Here is a 13,943-nt window from a genome sequence, read left to right as displayed (position 1 = left end):
TTGAAAAAATAATATCTCAATGGATCAAAGTATGATCGACAGATTGGGGGCTTGAGGAAACCCAAAAGGAGACATGGTTGTTTCATGCTCAGTGATTGGGTAATTGGCTGGAAAAAGGCGGGACGAATGGTTGTGCGTGGTATTGGCTCATTTTTTGCTCTACAAAATATCAGAAAGTAGTGAAAGCATCCCAGAAAACCAAAAAAAAGTATATTTGGATCTTGTGTTGGATGTCCCAATCATAAACATATGTCTTTCTTTCTTTTTTTATTCTTTCCTTTCTCCCACTTGTCATGAAAACCTCATCCTCACTTTCCAATTACTGCTAAATGTCTCTTTTTGTATATTTTAAATGAGTCACCAGGCATCAATCTGCGTGTTTGTGTGACACACACACACACACACACACACTACACCGGATGATAGTTGCATCCTCTCTGCTTCGACAAAACACATGTTGACATCAATAAATTCTCACGGGCATCTATCGCTCTGTGTCTCATGGATTTTCATAGAGTTTATAAACAGATCTGGAGAACAGCAGCGAGACAGCGCGTTCATGTCTCTGCTGCCGATGATACGACGCAGCTTGTTGAGAGCCACTCGTGTGGCGTAAACACTCCCTGTAGATATACAGGAGCGCGCCGTTGAATCATCTGTCAGCCCCATTTTTCATACTTATCATCTGCTAACGTGCTTCATACTGATATCTAAATGTACTGCAATGTACTGTTATGTTCGAGTTATTTGTTATGACTTGGAGAAAAAAACACATAGGATGCCAGAACGATAGGGTTTTTTTTTTTTTTTTAGCTTTACTGGGCTCCTCGAAAAATAGATAGTCGTGTTGTTTGTCGTTTGAGGTTTAGTATGGGCTCAATAATTCATAAGGGCCTTGAAATCCATCTGCAATGCTTTTAAGCTTCAAACGTTCCACTCGTCTTGTTATTTCAACACTGGTGAGCTTCCGCTGTGTTGGACTGAGGAAGGGTTTCGGTGAAAATGTGTGTTTTGAATGGTCGAGTTCAGACGACTTATCGGATGTTGAGGCTTTATGAACGTCACCGTGGACAACTTTGAACTCATAATACTGATAATATAGGGTTTACGTTCACAAATGTACAGCAGTTAAAGGAACAGTGTGCAGAAATGGATTATAATATCAAGAAGTAGGCTTTCTTTAGTGTATAATCACCTGAAAATAAGAATCATTGTGTTTTTGTTCCCCTTTGAATGAGTTGTTTATCTGCGGGGGTCTTCCTCACAGAGCTGGCTGCCATATTTCTACGGTGGCCCAAAAGGGACAAACCAAACAAAATGGTTCTAGAAATGGCCGTTAGCATTTCTGCCTCGGCCATCGCAGTTCCCCCACACGTTGGGTACAAGGGAGAAGTTCCTGTTGGTTGCAATATGTCACCTCACCACTAGATGGAGCCAGATCCTGCACACTGCACCTTTAAGGGCAAACACTACATGCCGTTGAAGGAATACTTCAACATGTTGGGAAATATGCTTTTTCGCTTTCTTGCAGAGAGTCACATGAAAAGATCGACACCACTCTCCACTTTACGGAACATATAAAGCTGAAGCTAGCAGCTGGTTAGCTTAGCTTAGCATAAAGACTGAAGCAGAGGGAAACTAGACTATTCCCAAGCCGGTAACGTCCTTGAGTAAAAATGGTGAAATGTAATTTTTATTCAAAATCAAATTTAAATTGATGCTATTTTTGAGTCAGAGGAAACATCCAGAGATATAAAAAAAATGTTTTCTCTGCGCTTCACAGTATAAAATGTACCACTGCACACACACACACACACACACACACACACACACACACACACACACACACACACACACACACACACACACAGGGGGTGAGGTATGACGCCTACCTTGCGCTACATCCCCCCTCCCACTCCTCTGCTCTCATCACTATGGCTACAATGATGCAGGTTACCGTGGCAGCCAAGTCAGCCTCTCACATAAAAGGTGCACGTGCACGTGCTTTCCCGCACACACACACACACACACACACACACACACACACAGACATACGCAGGCTGTGACGCTGTAGAGTTGAATAGAGTTTCTTTTTCGCTGTTTCCGGAGGAAAATCTGTTGAACTCTCGTCATTCCTCCATCACCACCTCTTTTCTTTCCCTTCTGTCTTTTCATGAGCGGATGACGGATGGACACGATTCTCCCGTCTCTCGTCTGTTTTTATTCAAGATGTCAAAGTGAAATAAAACATGGAGCAGACTGGTTTCCCGACTCCATCATCAGAGATCCATAGGAATGAACGGTGCATCAGGAAGCCTCTGATATGCTGCTGTCAGCTGCTTGGTGCACATCTCCGCCTGTGAAGCAATGCTACCACCTAGTGTTTGTAATCGTGTCTCTCTTCAGGTTTTGTTGCAGATTTGTCTAAAGATGGACTTTCAGGATGAATTGTAGCGTAAAAAAAGGAACTTCAGGCAAGATTCACACCTTTAAAAGGATTTAGGTCAAGTTAAGTTTCTGTATGATGTCGGTGTTAATAACAGTTAACTAATAATGATTAACATTCATAATTCATTTGGAGATTCATTTTCATTTTTTAAATTAGCAACGAGTTGTTTTGGCTATAATATGTTGGGAAATAGTAAAAATGCAGATCAGAATTTCTCCAAAACCAAATTAAATTTAAAGAAATAGTTGTCCTGCTGACAATATGTCATTAACATCGTATAAGACGAAGAACAGGAGCAGATCCTCATGAAAGAAGTTGGACATGTTTTGCATATCTTTTCTTGAAAATGGACTCACACAATCAGTTGATTATGAAAACAGTCAGAATAATAATCTGTACACCAGTCAACTAAACAGATTCTTATACTTTTACTCTAGTTTTTCTGGACGGAGAAGAGGTGCAGTGAGGGAAAGACTGAAAGAGATAAGAGGGACACTGTGACAAATGGGAACTAAAATACGGAAAAAGAAGAAATGGGATTGTACAAAAAAAAAACTTATTTTTCTTTTTTTCCTTCTTTTTCTTTTGTTGTCTGTCTTATGCATATTTAATTTTATGTTTATAAGTGGAGGCTTCAAATAAGCCCAGTTGGCTTTTTTTGGTTGAATTTTATTGTTTGAATTGTGCAACAATAAATAAATAAAACAAGAAACAGGACGTAAAGGAATGGAAAAATCTGCAGAATGACTTAATAGAGGGACAAGGAAGACGCCCGAAGGTAAAAACAATTAAATAAATACAAATAATCCAAATATAAATATGTGTCTGTCGCACTTGCTGAAGTATTTAGCCTCATAACAAACTTCCTTCTACGAGAGTGTGTTCACCATTATCCCTTCTGGGATTTACTCTCAGTACTCTTCTTAGTAGTAATCCCATTTTTTCTAATCCAATCCTCCTGCCTCCTCCTCCCCAACATGCTCTCTCTTTCACTCGCACACGCACACGCACACACAGACACACACACACACACACACACACACACACACACACACACACACACACACACGCAGCCTACCTTCTCTCATTTAGACCATGAGCAGCCATTCATGTTGTTGGACTACTGCTGTCGTTGCTTTGGATTCACGCTCATAAAACGCCATGGACCCTTTTCCCTCAAGACTACACCCAGTGACACCTTGGTAAGGACGCGGCATGATGAGTTTGCTATAACAGATGGGATTAAGGAGGCAGAGTGTCGGCACACAGCGAGGTGTTTACAACATGTCTCGAGCAACTCACTTGTAACCAAGTGTATTGCCTGTTTCCTTAAATTAGATTTTTATACAAGCACTTTTATGACGTCATCCTCAATGCAGGCATACCATTAAACTGAGTAGTTTATAAGGTTTGTGTCCTAATGGCACACTTAGACTTGTGTTTACCCTTTACAAGCATACTTCAGAGTAATCAACCAAAATAATTCAATTCAAAGCCTCACAGCTGGTTTGTAGAGCGGGATGTTTTTTTTGTTTTTTTAATTGTCAGTGCAGAGATGACAGACAAACCAGGCTAGTGAAGGCTCATGCTTTCTCTTAAGTATTGGCATGAGCTAAGCTACTTTACCGCCTCCAGACAAACCGATATCCTCACGGCTGTCTGAGCACGTGGTTCAGGTGGGCCACGATACAATGAAATGTAGGTCGGTTTAAAACAGCGCATCCTTTATAGTCATTGTTTATTTATTTTCATGGTAGAGATGGGAATTTTTGTTCAATACCGCCCGCCTTCTACTTCTCATTGCTGCACATTTTAGAAGGACAACAAAGCAAACAAATCTTTGCACAAACGATGAATTTAACTTGATGCATGACAATAAACACAGTCACCGTACAATACAGACTCTTGTACGGTTCGCAAAATATATGTATGTATACTTTAAAAGTTACAAATATGTGTTTCACTGATGGAGAATGTAATTGTAAAGTCCAATTAGCGAGTTTAGTAAAGACCTCAGCATCCTCCACTGATGTCCAGATGGCGACGGAGCGGGGTTAAGTGAAATAGTCTGATGACTACTGGAGGGAATGCCCACTTTAGTAGTGTCACGGCCTGAGTGACATGTAGTGTTAACCTATTGTGTTCTAAGTGTTATTGTCTTTACAGGAAGAAGTTGTTCTAGATAAGAAGATTGCTTATTGCAATTACTGAGTTCATGAGGTCAGCAAAGGTCTCATGACCTGTGAAACCTGTCAATCATCCTCGCTACCTGTGAGGGTGGGGGGGAGGACACATGACCGTACCTGGGATTGGCAGAGAAAGTGAGGTGGGATTGTGTTACTATAGCCTGTTGAGAGTTAGCCTCCGACCGGGAGCAGATTGTTAAGACTAGAGTTGAATATTTAACGGTGTTTGACCGTTGTTTGGCGTAGGATTCACCCTCTGGGGACCACGAATGTCTGCGCAATATTTGGTGGCAATCCAATGGTGGTTTATGAGTTGCATTTATGATGTATTTCAGTCTGAACCAACACGGTGGACTGAAGTGCTGCTGTTCTCTGTTTTATAGCACTATAAGTTGAGCTTTGGAGTTTGTTTGAACTATATATGTAATAGGCATATGATATTTCATAACATGACGGTCTTCATAGTCACTATGTATCACAATAAACAGATTTGGACCTATTCCCTTTAATAAGAGAGTGTAGTGAAATGATCTTATTCGTGATCTTTATCACAGCTGATGTTTGACTTGGCGCAGCAGGAAAAGAACAGGTGTAACTAATGAGATTAATGATGATTACATTTCATTAACGCGTGGCAGGAAGCCAGCATGCGGGGCCCTGGCACCGGCACACCTGACTGCAACGCAGCTCGTTATTAATGTAATCAGTTCCACCTGTGTTCAGCTGTGAGGAAGAGGTCTCTTTTTTTTTGTGTTGTCTCTCCTCGGAGGGTGTCGTGGAACCCATTTCCTGTAAAAAGCTGCAGTTAATCGTCGATGAAAGAAGACTTTAGCAGGCGAGCAACGACTGTCAGCGTTAGTTTGGTCATTAGGGAAAAGAGAAGATGGAGAAAAGAAAAAGATTTCTTTTGTTAGCTTTGGGAGACACAATAAATATCACCGGAAATATCTCCAAATGTACAGCTGTCTAGTCCGATTAAAGTCACTGACACGAGGGTTTATGTTTATTACTTGGTATTTATAGTCATATTTTCTCTGTTATTACCTTGTTCATTTGAAGCAAAAACACCCAGACGGGCAACGGAAGACATTTCAAAAGCCTTTAATCCATTCATTTGAGTAATAATTCTCATTTATGTCATTTTAGTTTTCAGTTTAACCTCAGGGTTGTAATATGTAAACAGTCAGAAGTCAAATAAAGGAACTATGTGAATATGGTGGCAGGAACATACAATAGACAGTAGATGAAGCATTATTAATTATCAGTAAGTGAAATAAGCGATAAGACGCTGTCTGTTCCACACCATCAAAAAAGAAAGTATGCTACTTATGCTCCTCATGCTAGTTACAATTAAAACCACGGATCATTATTAATAAACATCTCTCCGTCTCCTCAGGTTGTCCTGCAGAATCTGTTGATGTGCATGGTGTGCTTCTACTCTCTCTACTACATTGTGGTCAGTCTCTGCATCGGACTGCTCAGGTACACACACACACACACACACACACACACACACACACATGCTGCATCGGCCTCGACAGTTTGCTCCAAGATAAATGTTATCGTGCGAAGAATAAAAATACAAACTAAAGTGGACATTGACTGTCTGTCATCTTCTGCGGTGTCTCTCCAGGGTTCATGAGATCAACAGCTTGTTGGCGCCATTCGACTACACGACTCAACCGTCATGGCAGAACCCCAAATACCTCGGTGAGCACCGCTGGTGGACGGTGGCTCAAGTAGTTAGATTTACTGAAATTTACTTGAGTATTAAAATGTTATGCAATACTTTAGATTTAGGTTTTACATACTAACAAGATTCAAGATGTTTTTACTGTCATATGCACAGATAACAGACAGTTATTCAATACAATGTGTTCATCTAATAAAATATAAAGCACTGTTGTAGATTCAAGCTCCACCTCCACCAGGAACAACATGGAAAAACACATTAACTACAAATAATCCAATAGTCTAATCAGGATTACCACATCCATATTTTGTATTACTAATGATTGTGTTACATCCCTACTACTTGGGAGTAATTGTACTTTCACAGAAGTAAAGAAGGATCATCAAACTGGTCGTTGGTTGTTTTTCCTCTTCTCTCCAGTTGGTGTAATTTCCACAGAAGTGACCTATATTCTGGGAGGGCTGATATTCGCCTGGATTGTCGAGGAGTGGGTTTGGGATTATGCCATAACTGTCACACTGCTGCACATCGCAATGACTGTGGCAGGTAAACACACACACACACACACACACACACACACACACACACACACACACACACACACACACACACGGAGTGGATCAATGGAGCGGAACAGCTGATAGGATTGGAGGCCTGATTATATAACTGGGTATAGTGGTTTCGGATATGTATAGACACACGCACACACACGCATGACACACACTCTATCCTTTTGTGTTTGTGAGAATTTAAAGGACCAACATACATTTCTTACCAACGTTTAAATACAACAAACACTGTAGTAGACACACTCAAAAGATTAGGACCTGAAGAAAAGCCCAAACATCCTAAAGTTGCACCCTTTTCTTTACACCATTCACTTACAGACATCGAGAAAAGTCAAGTTTCATGTTTTATCTTCAAGTAGTTGTTGATGTTTGAGATGAAATACACAGTTTTAATGTGTCCGCAGTGATGTCAGACTTCCCTTCAGCCGAGCACTGGTGGGTAGCTCTGGGTAAGATTTCTACGTTCTTCTTCATTCTATCCTCCATATCCTTAGCTGAAACCATCTATTTCCTTCTCTCTCCTTTTTATCTGATATTACTTTTGCCTTTTCCCGGACTCACAAAAACTCCCTTTTTTTCCTTGACTAGTTATAGTCAAGGCAATATTTCAATATGATAGTTTATTACCTTTTTAACTGTGATCTTATCTTGAGGAAATCGAGTATCGTGATAGACAATCACTGAATTGATAATAACAAGCACACACTAACTACACAGACTGTACATACATCTGATCAATTTGCACTGAAGATTTGAATTAAATAAGAAAATACTTCAAACTTTTCATTCGTCAAGTGTTTAAATCACACGAGAGTAAAGAAGTCCACGTATAGACCAATATCTTGACACACATACTGTTCTTGAGTGTGGCCAAATCGGCCAGCCCTACTTCTCACATCCCTTTAGGTTCAAGCTTTTTCAGGACAGCTGCTGGGAACTAAACCTTCCGTGATTTGATCTCTTTTTCTTAATCATTAAATCCCTCTCCCTGCAGGTTCAGGCCTGGTGATGATGATATTTGGAGGACAGCTCATGGCCCATAAACTCTTCAGAAGCAACTTTGTCTATCCAGCTGAACTACAAAACTTCTAACCAACGCAATGACGAAAGCTTTTAATTGGTTTACTGGTTCAGCTCAGGTCTGAATTCACCCACTGGGTTCACTTTTTAACGACTGCACCGCTCGGTTCATGTTAACGTCGATGTGAGCAAGTGTGTCTATCAAGAATATACTGTATTATATAAAGCAACCACAAGAAACACTTTCTTTACTAGATAACTTTGTTTTATTTAGCTAATAGTCACATCCCTCCTTGTACAAATGTCCCAACTTTGTCTATTTTCTAAAGCATATTCTGTACAGTTAACATAATGTTTTGTATTGTTTCTTTACTAACTGAATACAAATAGAGGAGATGACACTCGACACAGCTGCTAAATAAAATATGACCAAGTTGAAATAAATCCACTGACTATTTATCTAATGGTGAGTTAAGCCAGCAATGTTACTTTTGTAATGTTAGTGTTATATTTATATTGTATGAATATGAAGTTTGTATAGTATGAAGTATAGTGTCACAGTCTGATAAAGACAATTATTATCTGTATTTTAATTCTGGTTGTATATATTAGTTAAAACTTGATTTATATTAAATACTAAAAGCAGAATGTGGGCTTCTTTGTTTATTTTGTGTGTGTGTTTGTGTCTGTATATATGTGAAACTAGAAGAGGCCTAAAAGGCACACACTTGGATAACAAAGACAGACCCATTAGTCCTGGCTCTGAAATGAACAAATAGATCAAAATAACCATTTCTCTCCCAAAGTCACGGATGAGAAAGAATTTGAGGCCTGCAGAAAGTAAATGTATTGTTTTGAAGTATCCTATTTTATTTCAAATGTTTGATTTGTGTATTTTGTTACACAAAAACATGTCAAATTGCAGGGAAACAGCAGGGCCCAATCTCAATCCCCACCCTCACGTACAATTCACATTGCAATGAGTTGTGGGTAATTCCTTATTGGGCAAAGTCTGCATGTCAGACACGGCTAAACCCTCTTGGACTTTGAGGGGCGCTCGCGCAAAGTCCGTGAGGGTTGAAGGCCAATTCATAGCCATGTGAAGTCACCACATCAGAGAGCTGATAGGCTCTTAGATCTGACAGCAAACATCACTTGTTGTAGTTAATCCTTATTTGATGTGTAGCTGTAATACTTAACGCTTGATTATTGACTATTAGTCACATGTTTAAACAGCAGTAATGTATTTCACAGGCAGACATAAAAAGAACAAAGGATGCAGCTACACACACATTACTACATGAATATATATTTAAAAACACACATGATCTGTAAACTACAAACAGCATAACGTTCTGAACTAACAGGAAGTCTTTTTCTGTGACTTCCTGTGTAAACTTTGAAGGCAGCGGAAATAGTCCGAATTAACCGCAGTTTTTTTGTCAACGTCTCCTGCTGCCGCCGCGTGCGACCCACAGTTAAGCTCCGCCCCCCTCGCGAGCTGCAGCCAGTAACGTACGGTACGTCACTCGGTGACGAGTGACCGCCAAACCGACGTAAAGCTACTCGTGCTCTCAATTAAGCCACTTGGTTAACTCCGGTAAAAAAAAATAAAAAAATAAAAATAAACCTGCCCGAACGGTAACCGTAACTAACTTACCGACTGAATGGCAAACGGTTTAGTATCCAGTATCCGGCGGTTCGTAAGCCCCGAGGAGCGGCTAACGAGGAGCACGCCGGTAAGCTAGCTGGCTGAGCTCGGTGACGTGAGACCACGTTACTGCAGACGGAGACGTTACCAATAAGTTGAGATGAAATATGATTATTAGCCTGTATTTTTTTGAGATATGTGTCTCAGTTCGTGACTTCTTTTAGGTGTGTCTAGAGTGTGATCGTCATACCAGCATGTGACTTTAGTTTAAATTTAGTCAGATACTTTAACTTTATATTCTCACAATGGATTCTTGTCAGTAGTTGATATCATTAATGCACTGTTAACAGATATATGAAGTAATTTAAAGTGTACACATTATACAGTGAAAGTAAGAGTCTGCTGTAAGCCTAATAATATATATGTACAATATATAAAGTGTGTCTTGTGACAAAAATACACAACAAAAGAAAAGAAAGAGCTGACAAAAGAATACAATTCTGTTTTCTCAATATTATGTTTGCAACTACTGTAGATGTGTCTTTGTTTCAAAGCCTCTCAATAGAATGAAAACCCAAGAGGAAACTATTGTGGAACTAAATTTTCTTTGCACCCACAAAACAATAACTTAAGGACTGCAATGTGGAGTTATTTCAAGTCTTTTTCGTGGTCTTTGTAGGGTCCGTTCCATCAACTTCGCCAACAGATGAATGATGTCCTGGGAGATGGAGGCATCCTGAAAGAGGTGGTCCAATCTGGAGAGGGCCCACCTGTACCTGAAAATGCTTCAGTATTGAGTATTTACGAGAGCGATTTTGTTCTAAAAACTCATGACACAGTTTGCCAAATAATTTTATTCCGCCGTAACCTCTCCCCTCCTTACTCCCCTTCTTCCACAGTCCATTACTCGGGTTTCCTGGAATATTCTGACCGGCCTTTTGAAACCACCACGCACCTCAAGTACCCTCGGATGATGAAGTTAGGGAGAGGTCAGTAATTAATTGTGCTGGTTTAATAGAAGTTTCCTTCATGATACCGCAGCTTTTTAAATAATCATTCAAACAGATGTGACGCTGGCCGGACTGGAGATGGGTCTGCTGACCATGCGGAAAGGAGAGTTCTCTCGCTTCCTCTTCCAGCCCCAGTACGCCTACGGGGACATGGGTTGTCCTCCGCTCATTCCCGCTGCTGCCGTGATCCTGTACGAGATTCAGATCCTCGACTTTCTCGACTCGGCACAAGTGGATGACTTCATCACAATGAGTCCGGTAGGGAAACTTCGGGTGTCCCAATGTTGTCACAGTCTGGGAGTGCTTTGAGGTCAGAAATCACACAACGTATTTTTTTCTCACTTGACAGCCAATGCATGTATTTGTCATGCTATTATGAGGATATTTATTCATATTCCCATATAGTTATGCATGCAACTGAAGAATCCTGCTCATGTTATTGTTATCATTGTGCAGGTTGAAACGTGTTCTAGCCTGCAAGCTGTTGCTTTTTCTTCATTTTCTCTTAAAATAAAACCTTTTAATAGTGAAAATAAGACTGAAGGAGGTAGACAATTTGCTGTTTTAAGATTGCTGTTTGTATTGTTGGCTACTTTGTGTTACTTTTTACATTCTCTGTCTTCAGGAGGAGCAGAACATTGTTTCTCTGTCCACGCTGCTCGAAGTTGTCGGCACACTACGCAGCTTTGGCAACCGTTTCTTCAACCAAAGCCGCTACGACAACGCCAAAGATCGCTATAAGCAGGTAAATTTTGGAAGAGTGTATCAAGAAACCACGCTCTATTTTCAGGTACTTTGCCCTTTTTTTGTGTGTCTGTACTTGTAAAGGTGAAAATGTATTTAGCAAGGGATTCTGTGCTTGGCCAAGGCAATGCTGCTGCTAGGGAACAGAGACTTACCAAGCGATTCAGAGACGGAGAGGATAAAGACAGCGCTGCTTCCTCTCTATCTCAACCTTTCCCTCACTGAGCTCCGTCTGGACCGCCCGCACAAAGCCCTGAAATATGGCAACAAAGCCTTGGAGATAGACTCTGCCAACACAAAGGCTCTTTTCCGCTGCGGTCAGGTGAGACGGGGCTTTTTGTTGTTTGCTTCGCAAAACCGTCAAACATAAATCCTCACAGGCTCTTGGAAGTCTTTTAAGTGTGTCTGATATTAGAGGTTTTAGGTCACAAAGGAGGTTAAAAATAAAGAGTATGACGGCATAGGCACGGTAGAGGTTCAACCCTTGGAGATTTGTATCAAGTTTGATATGTCGATTGAAGAACTATGAAAAATAATTCAACTGTTGTACTGTATTTTAAGTATATATACTGCTACCATGTTTGGGCTATAAAAAGTCAAAGTCTAAAGTGATAACTTTAAATGTTTTGTTTTGTCAGTCTAAAGCACACAGATTTGAGTTTAATATGATATAAAAACCAAAAAAGCAGCAAAGGGATAAGAACGGCATGAAAATGACTTCACCAATCATTTGGCTATCAAACAATAGTGGGTGACTATTTTTCGTTCGAAGCTCTACTCGGCTGCTGATTGCTCACACTCAAGATAACAAGTAGGCCATTATTATACAGACTGATGTCATCTCTGTCAGGCGTATCTGGAGCTGCATGAGTACGAGAGCGCCCAGGGTTGCCTCATAACCGCTCAAGCCAAGAAGCCCTTTGACTGTGACATCAACAACCTGCTGAGGAAAGTGGCAACGTAAGATGAACTTTTGTTGACAAATACGGGAAGTTTATATTGAATATGTATTTCTAGGTGATTATCAAGCTTGTATTTTTGTCTCATCAGACATGTCCTGACTTACGCTTGTTGTATATTTTTTGGGGTGTTTTAGTTCAAAATGGCAGTGTTCCCTGAGATATTCTATGTGTATAACCTGTGTCCTTATTTCAGATGCTATAAGGACAGCTTGGACAAACAGAAGGTCATATACTCCAAGATGTTCAGAGACTTGAGGAGCAAGTGAAGACGTAAAGATGAGTGAAAAGGTAAGAGATCCTGTCTCTCAGGGGCTCATCAATGTTCATCCTCTTTCCTTAATCTTTTATCATTTTACCCTTGACATAAAAACGAATATATTTATCTGCATTCCACAACTACAGCTTCAATGATTCGCAGCGATACTCACACAAGATATTGGACCAGACTAGTGCTGACATTCGTTTTACCATTCAAAAATAATCAGGTGCACACATTGTACTGCCCAGTACCAAATTAGATACTTGTAAAAGGACAGAAAAAATCCCATTGCATTGTGTTTTAAGGTTTTCAGAAAGGTTAATCTCCTTGATCTCATTTCACATGTTTGTGTGTTGCAGATGACTTTGTGGGTAAAGAACAACACTCCAGTTCTGCAAACTCTGAAAGTTAAACTTTTTTTGCGTACATTGCGAAAGGACTAATGTACAGATGTATCGTTATTTTTCTTTTCGAAGAATTAGGTAAGCTTTGAACATTCTTGTTTGTTAAAAATGTAGTTCAAAAGTTCTGATTGCCAATATATTTTTGCCTAAATTTGCTTTTGCCTTAAAAACCTTAATATGCCGGCTGGAGGAAGATTTGCAGGGAGTTTTCTATAATAATGCCACATGTTTAAAAAGACTATTTGCTGGAGTGTTGAATAATTGCACATAGGTCTGATCACTCTTGAGGTAATAATGATGAGGCAAAATTTGAACGTTTTTCACTTCCAAGATAACTTGTCTTTTTTTTTTTTAGATCAGACACTTGGCTCCTGTTTGATTTGGAAGATAATTGAATTGCTCTTCCGACATCATTTGTTCTTGGTGTTGAATTACTGTGAAATAAATGACCTTGTGGTTATCTGTATGATTTGTTATCTGTTGACAAAGGAATGCACAGTGAGTGTGGTTATGTGACAGATGAATAATATTACAATTTGTGCATTTAACATGCTGACTTATAGACTTCACCAATGCACCGTAGTGGTGTGGACAAATAAGAAGTTTGGGGTTCCCTTTTTTTTTGGGGTCCCGCATGAGATTTTGCTCGCAGCACGTTCAATACTAGCAAACCGAGAGCAAAGTTTGACTGCTCGTGAGAACCTCCGTCGGTGGTTTAAGTACTCAGAGATCATTAGTCTGCCAGTTGTTGTGTGCGCCAGGAAACAGCAGTGGGCGTACTTTAACAATCTCTGCCTCCACAATGGCAACCTGCTCATGAGAAACATTAAAGTCCAGCTTTAGTGGAACAACTCTGATCACAACATAGATGTGAGATGTTTGACGATTTATAAAAGGGACAATTTGAATGTTTAAGTTTGATGTTTAATAGACATAGATAGGCCCACACGTCATCAGGTGTTTTCCAGAGCTACTGTAAGTAGCCGCCATCTCCCT

General features: G+C 40.1%; 2 protein-coding genes across 4 annotated transcripts; both read left to right on the top strand.

Annotated features, from left to right (window-relative positions):
* The first annotated feature begins 3,552 nt into the window (after nucleotides 1-3,552).
* tmem244 (transmembrane protein 244) lies at nucleotides 3,553-8,388 on the top strand. Its single transcript, XM_068577440.1, has 6 exons — nucleotides 3,553-3,651; nucleotides 6,032-6,117; nucleotides 6,269-6,345; nucleotides 6,749-6,874; nucleotides 7,302-7,346; nucleotides 7,892-8,388. The coding sequence occupies exons 1-6, from the start codon at nucleotides 3,559-3,561 to the stop codon at nucleotides 7,987-7,989; spliced, it is 525 nt and encodes a 174-aa protein (XP_068433541.1). The 5' UTR covers nucleotides 3,553-3,558; the 3' UTR covers nucleotides 7,990-8,388.
* Nucleotides 8,389-9,423: 1,035 nt separating this feature from the next.
* LOC137785636 (inactive peptidyl-prolyl cis-trans isomerase FKBP6-like) lies at nucleotides 9,424-13,411 on the top strand. Of its 3 annotated transcripts, XR_011077525.1 has the most exons (10): nucleotides 9,427-9,656; nucleotides 10,248-10,365; nucleotides 10,468-10,557; nucleotides 10,634-10,836; nucleotides 11,204-11,323; nucleotides 11,447-11,644; nucleotides 12,173-12,282; nucleotides 12,478-12,572; nucleotides 12,903-13,025; nucleotides 13,303-13,411. XR_011077525.1 is itself a non-coding variant. In XM_068577056.1 (9 exons), the coding sequence occupies exons 1-8, from the start codon at nucleotides 9,585-9,587 to the stop codon at nucleotides 12,548-12,550; spliced, it is 984 nt and encodes a 327-aa protein (XP_068433157.1). In that variant the 5' UTR covers nucleotides 9,427-9,584; the 3' UTR covers nucleotides 12,551-12,572; nucleotides 12,903-13,295. The 3 variants fall into 3 exon arrangements, 1 of the variants encoding a protein (XP_068433157.1); XR_011077526.1 differs by lacking the exon at nucleotides 13,303-13,411 and having other exon boundaries at nucleotides 9,424-9,656; nucleotides 12,153-12,282; nucleotides 12,903-13,296; XM_068577056.1 differs by lacking the exon at nucleotides 13,303-13,411 and having other exon boundaries at nucleotides 12,903-13,295.
* Nucleotides 13,412-13,943: the final 532 nt, after the last annotated feature.

Source organism: Clinocottus analis, unplaced genomic scaffold (genome assembly GCF_023055335.1).
Source record: "Clinocottus analis isolate CAN_PGR_092001 unplaced genomic scaffold, fCliAna1.0.p SCAF_15, whole genome shotgun sequence".
NCBI classification, from domain to species: Eukaryota; Metazoa; Chordata; class Actinopteri; order Perciformes; family Cottidae; genus Clinocottus; species Clinocottus analis.
The sequence above is the reverse complement of the archived record's forward strand: the minus strand, read 5'-3'. Positions and strand labels throughout refer to the sequence as shown.

Bases quoted from the DNA above. Each gene is read 5' to 3' on its own strand.
- tmem244 (XM_068577440.1), top strand. From the start codon at position 3,559: ATGTTGTTGGACTACTGCTGTCGTTGCTTTGGATTCACGCTCATAAAA. The intron at 6,346-6,748 runs GTGAGCACCGCT...TCTTCTCTCCAG, and splicing joins GCAGAACCCCAAATACCTCG to TTGGTGTAATTTCCACAGAA. The intron at 7,347-7,891 runs GTAAGATTTCTA...CTCTCCCTGCAG, and splicing joins GCACTGGTGGGTAGCTCTGG to GTTCAGGCCTGGTGATGATG.
- LOC137785636 (XM_068577056.1), top strand. From the start codon at position 9,585: ATGGCAAACGGTTTAGTATCCAGTATCCGGCGGTTCGTAAGCCCCGAG. The intron at 10,366-10,467 runs GTATTTACGAGA...CTTCTTCCACAG, and splicing joins TGAAAATGCTTCAGTATTGA to TCCATTACTCGGGTTTCCTG. The intron at 10,837-11,203 runs GTAGGGAAACTT...CTCTGTCTTCAG, and splicing joins ACTTCATCACAATGAGTCCG to GAGGAGCAGAACATTGTTTC.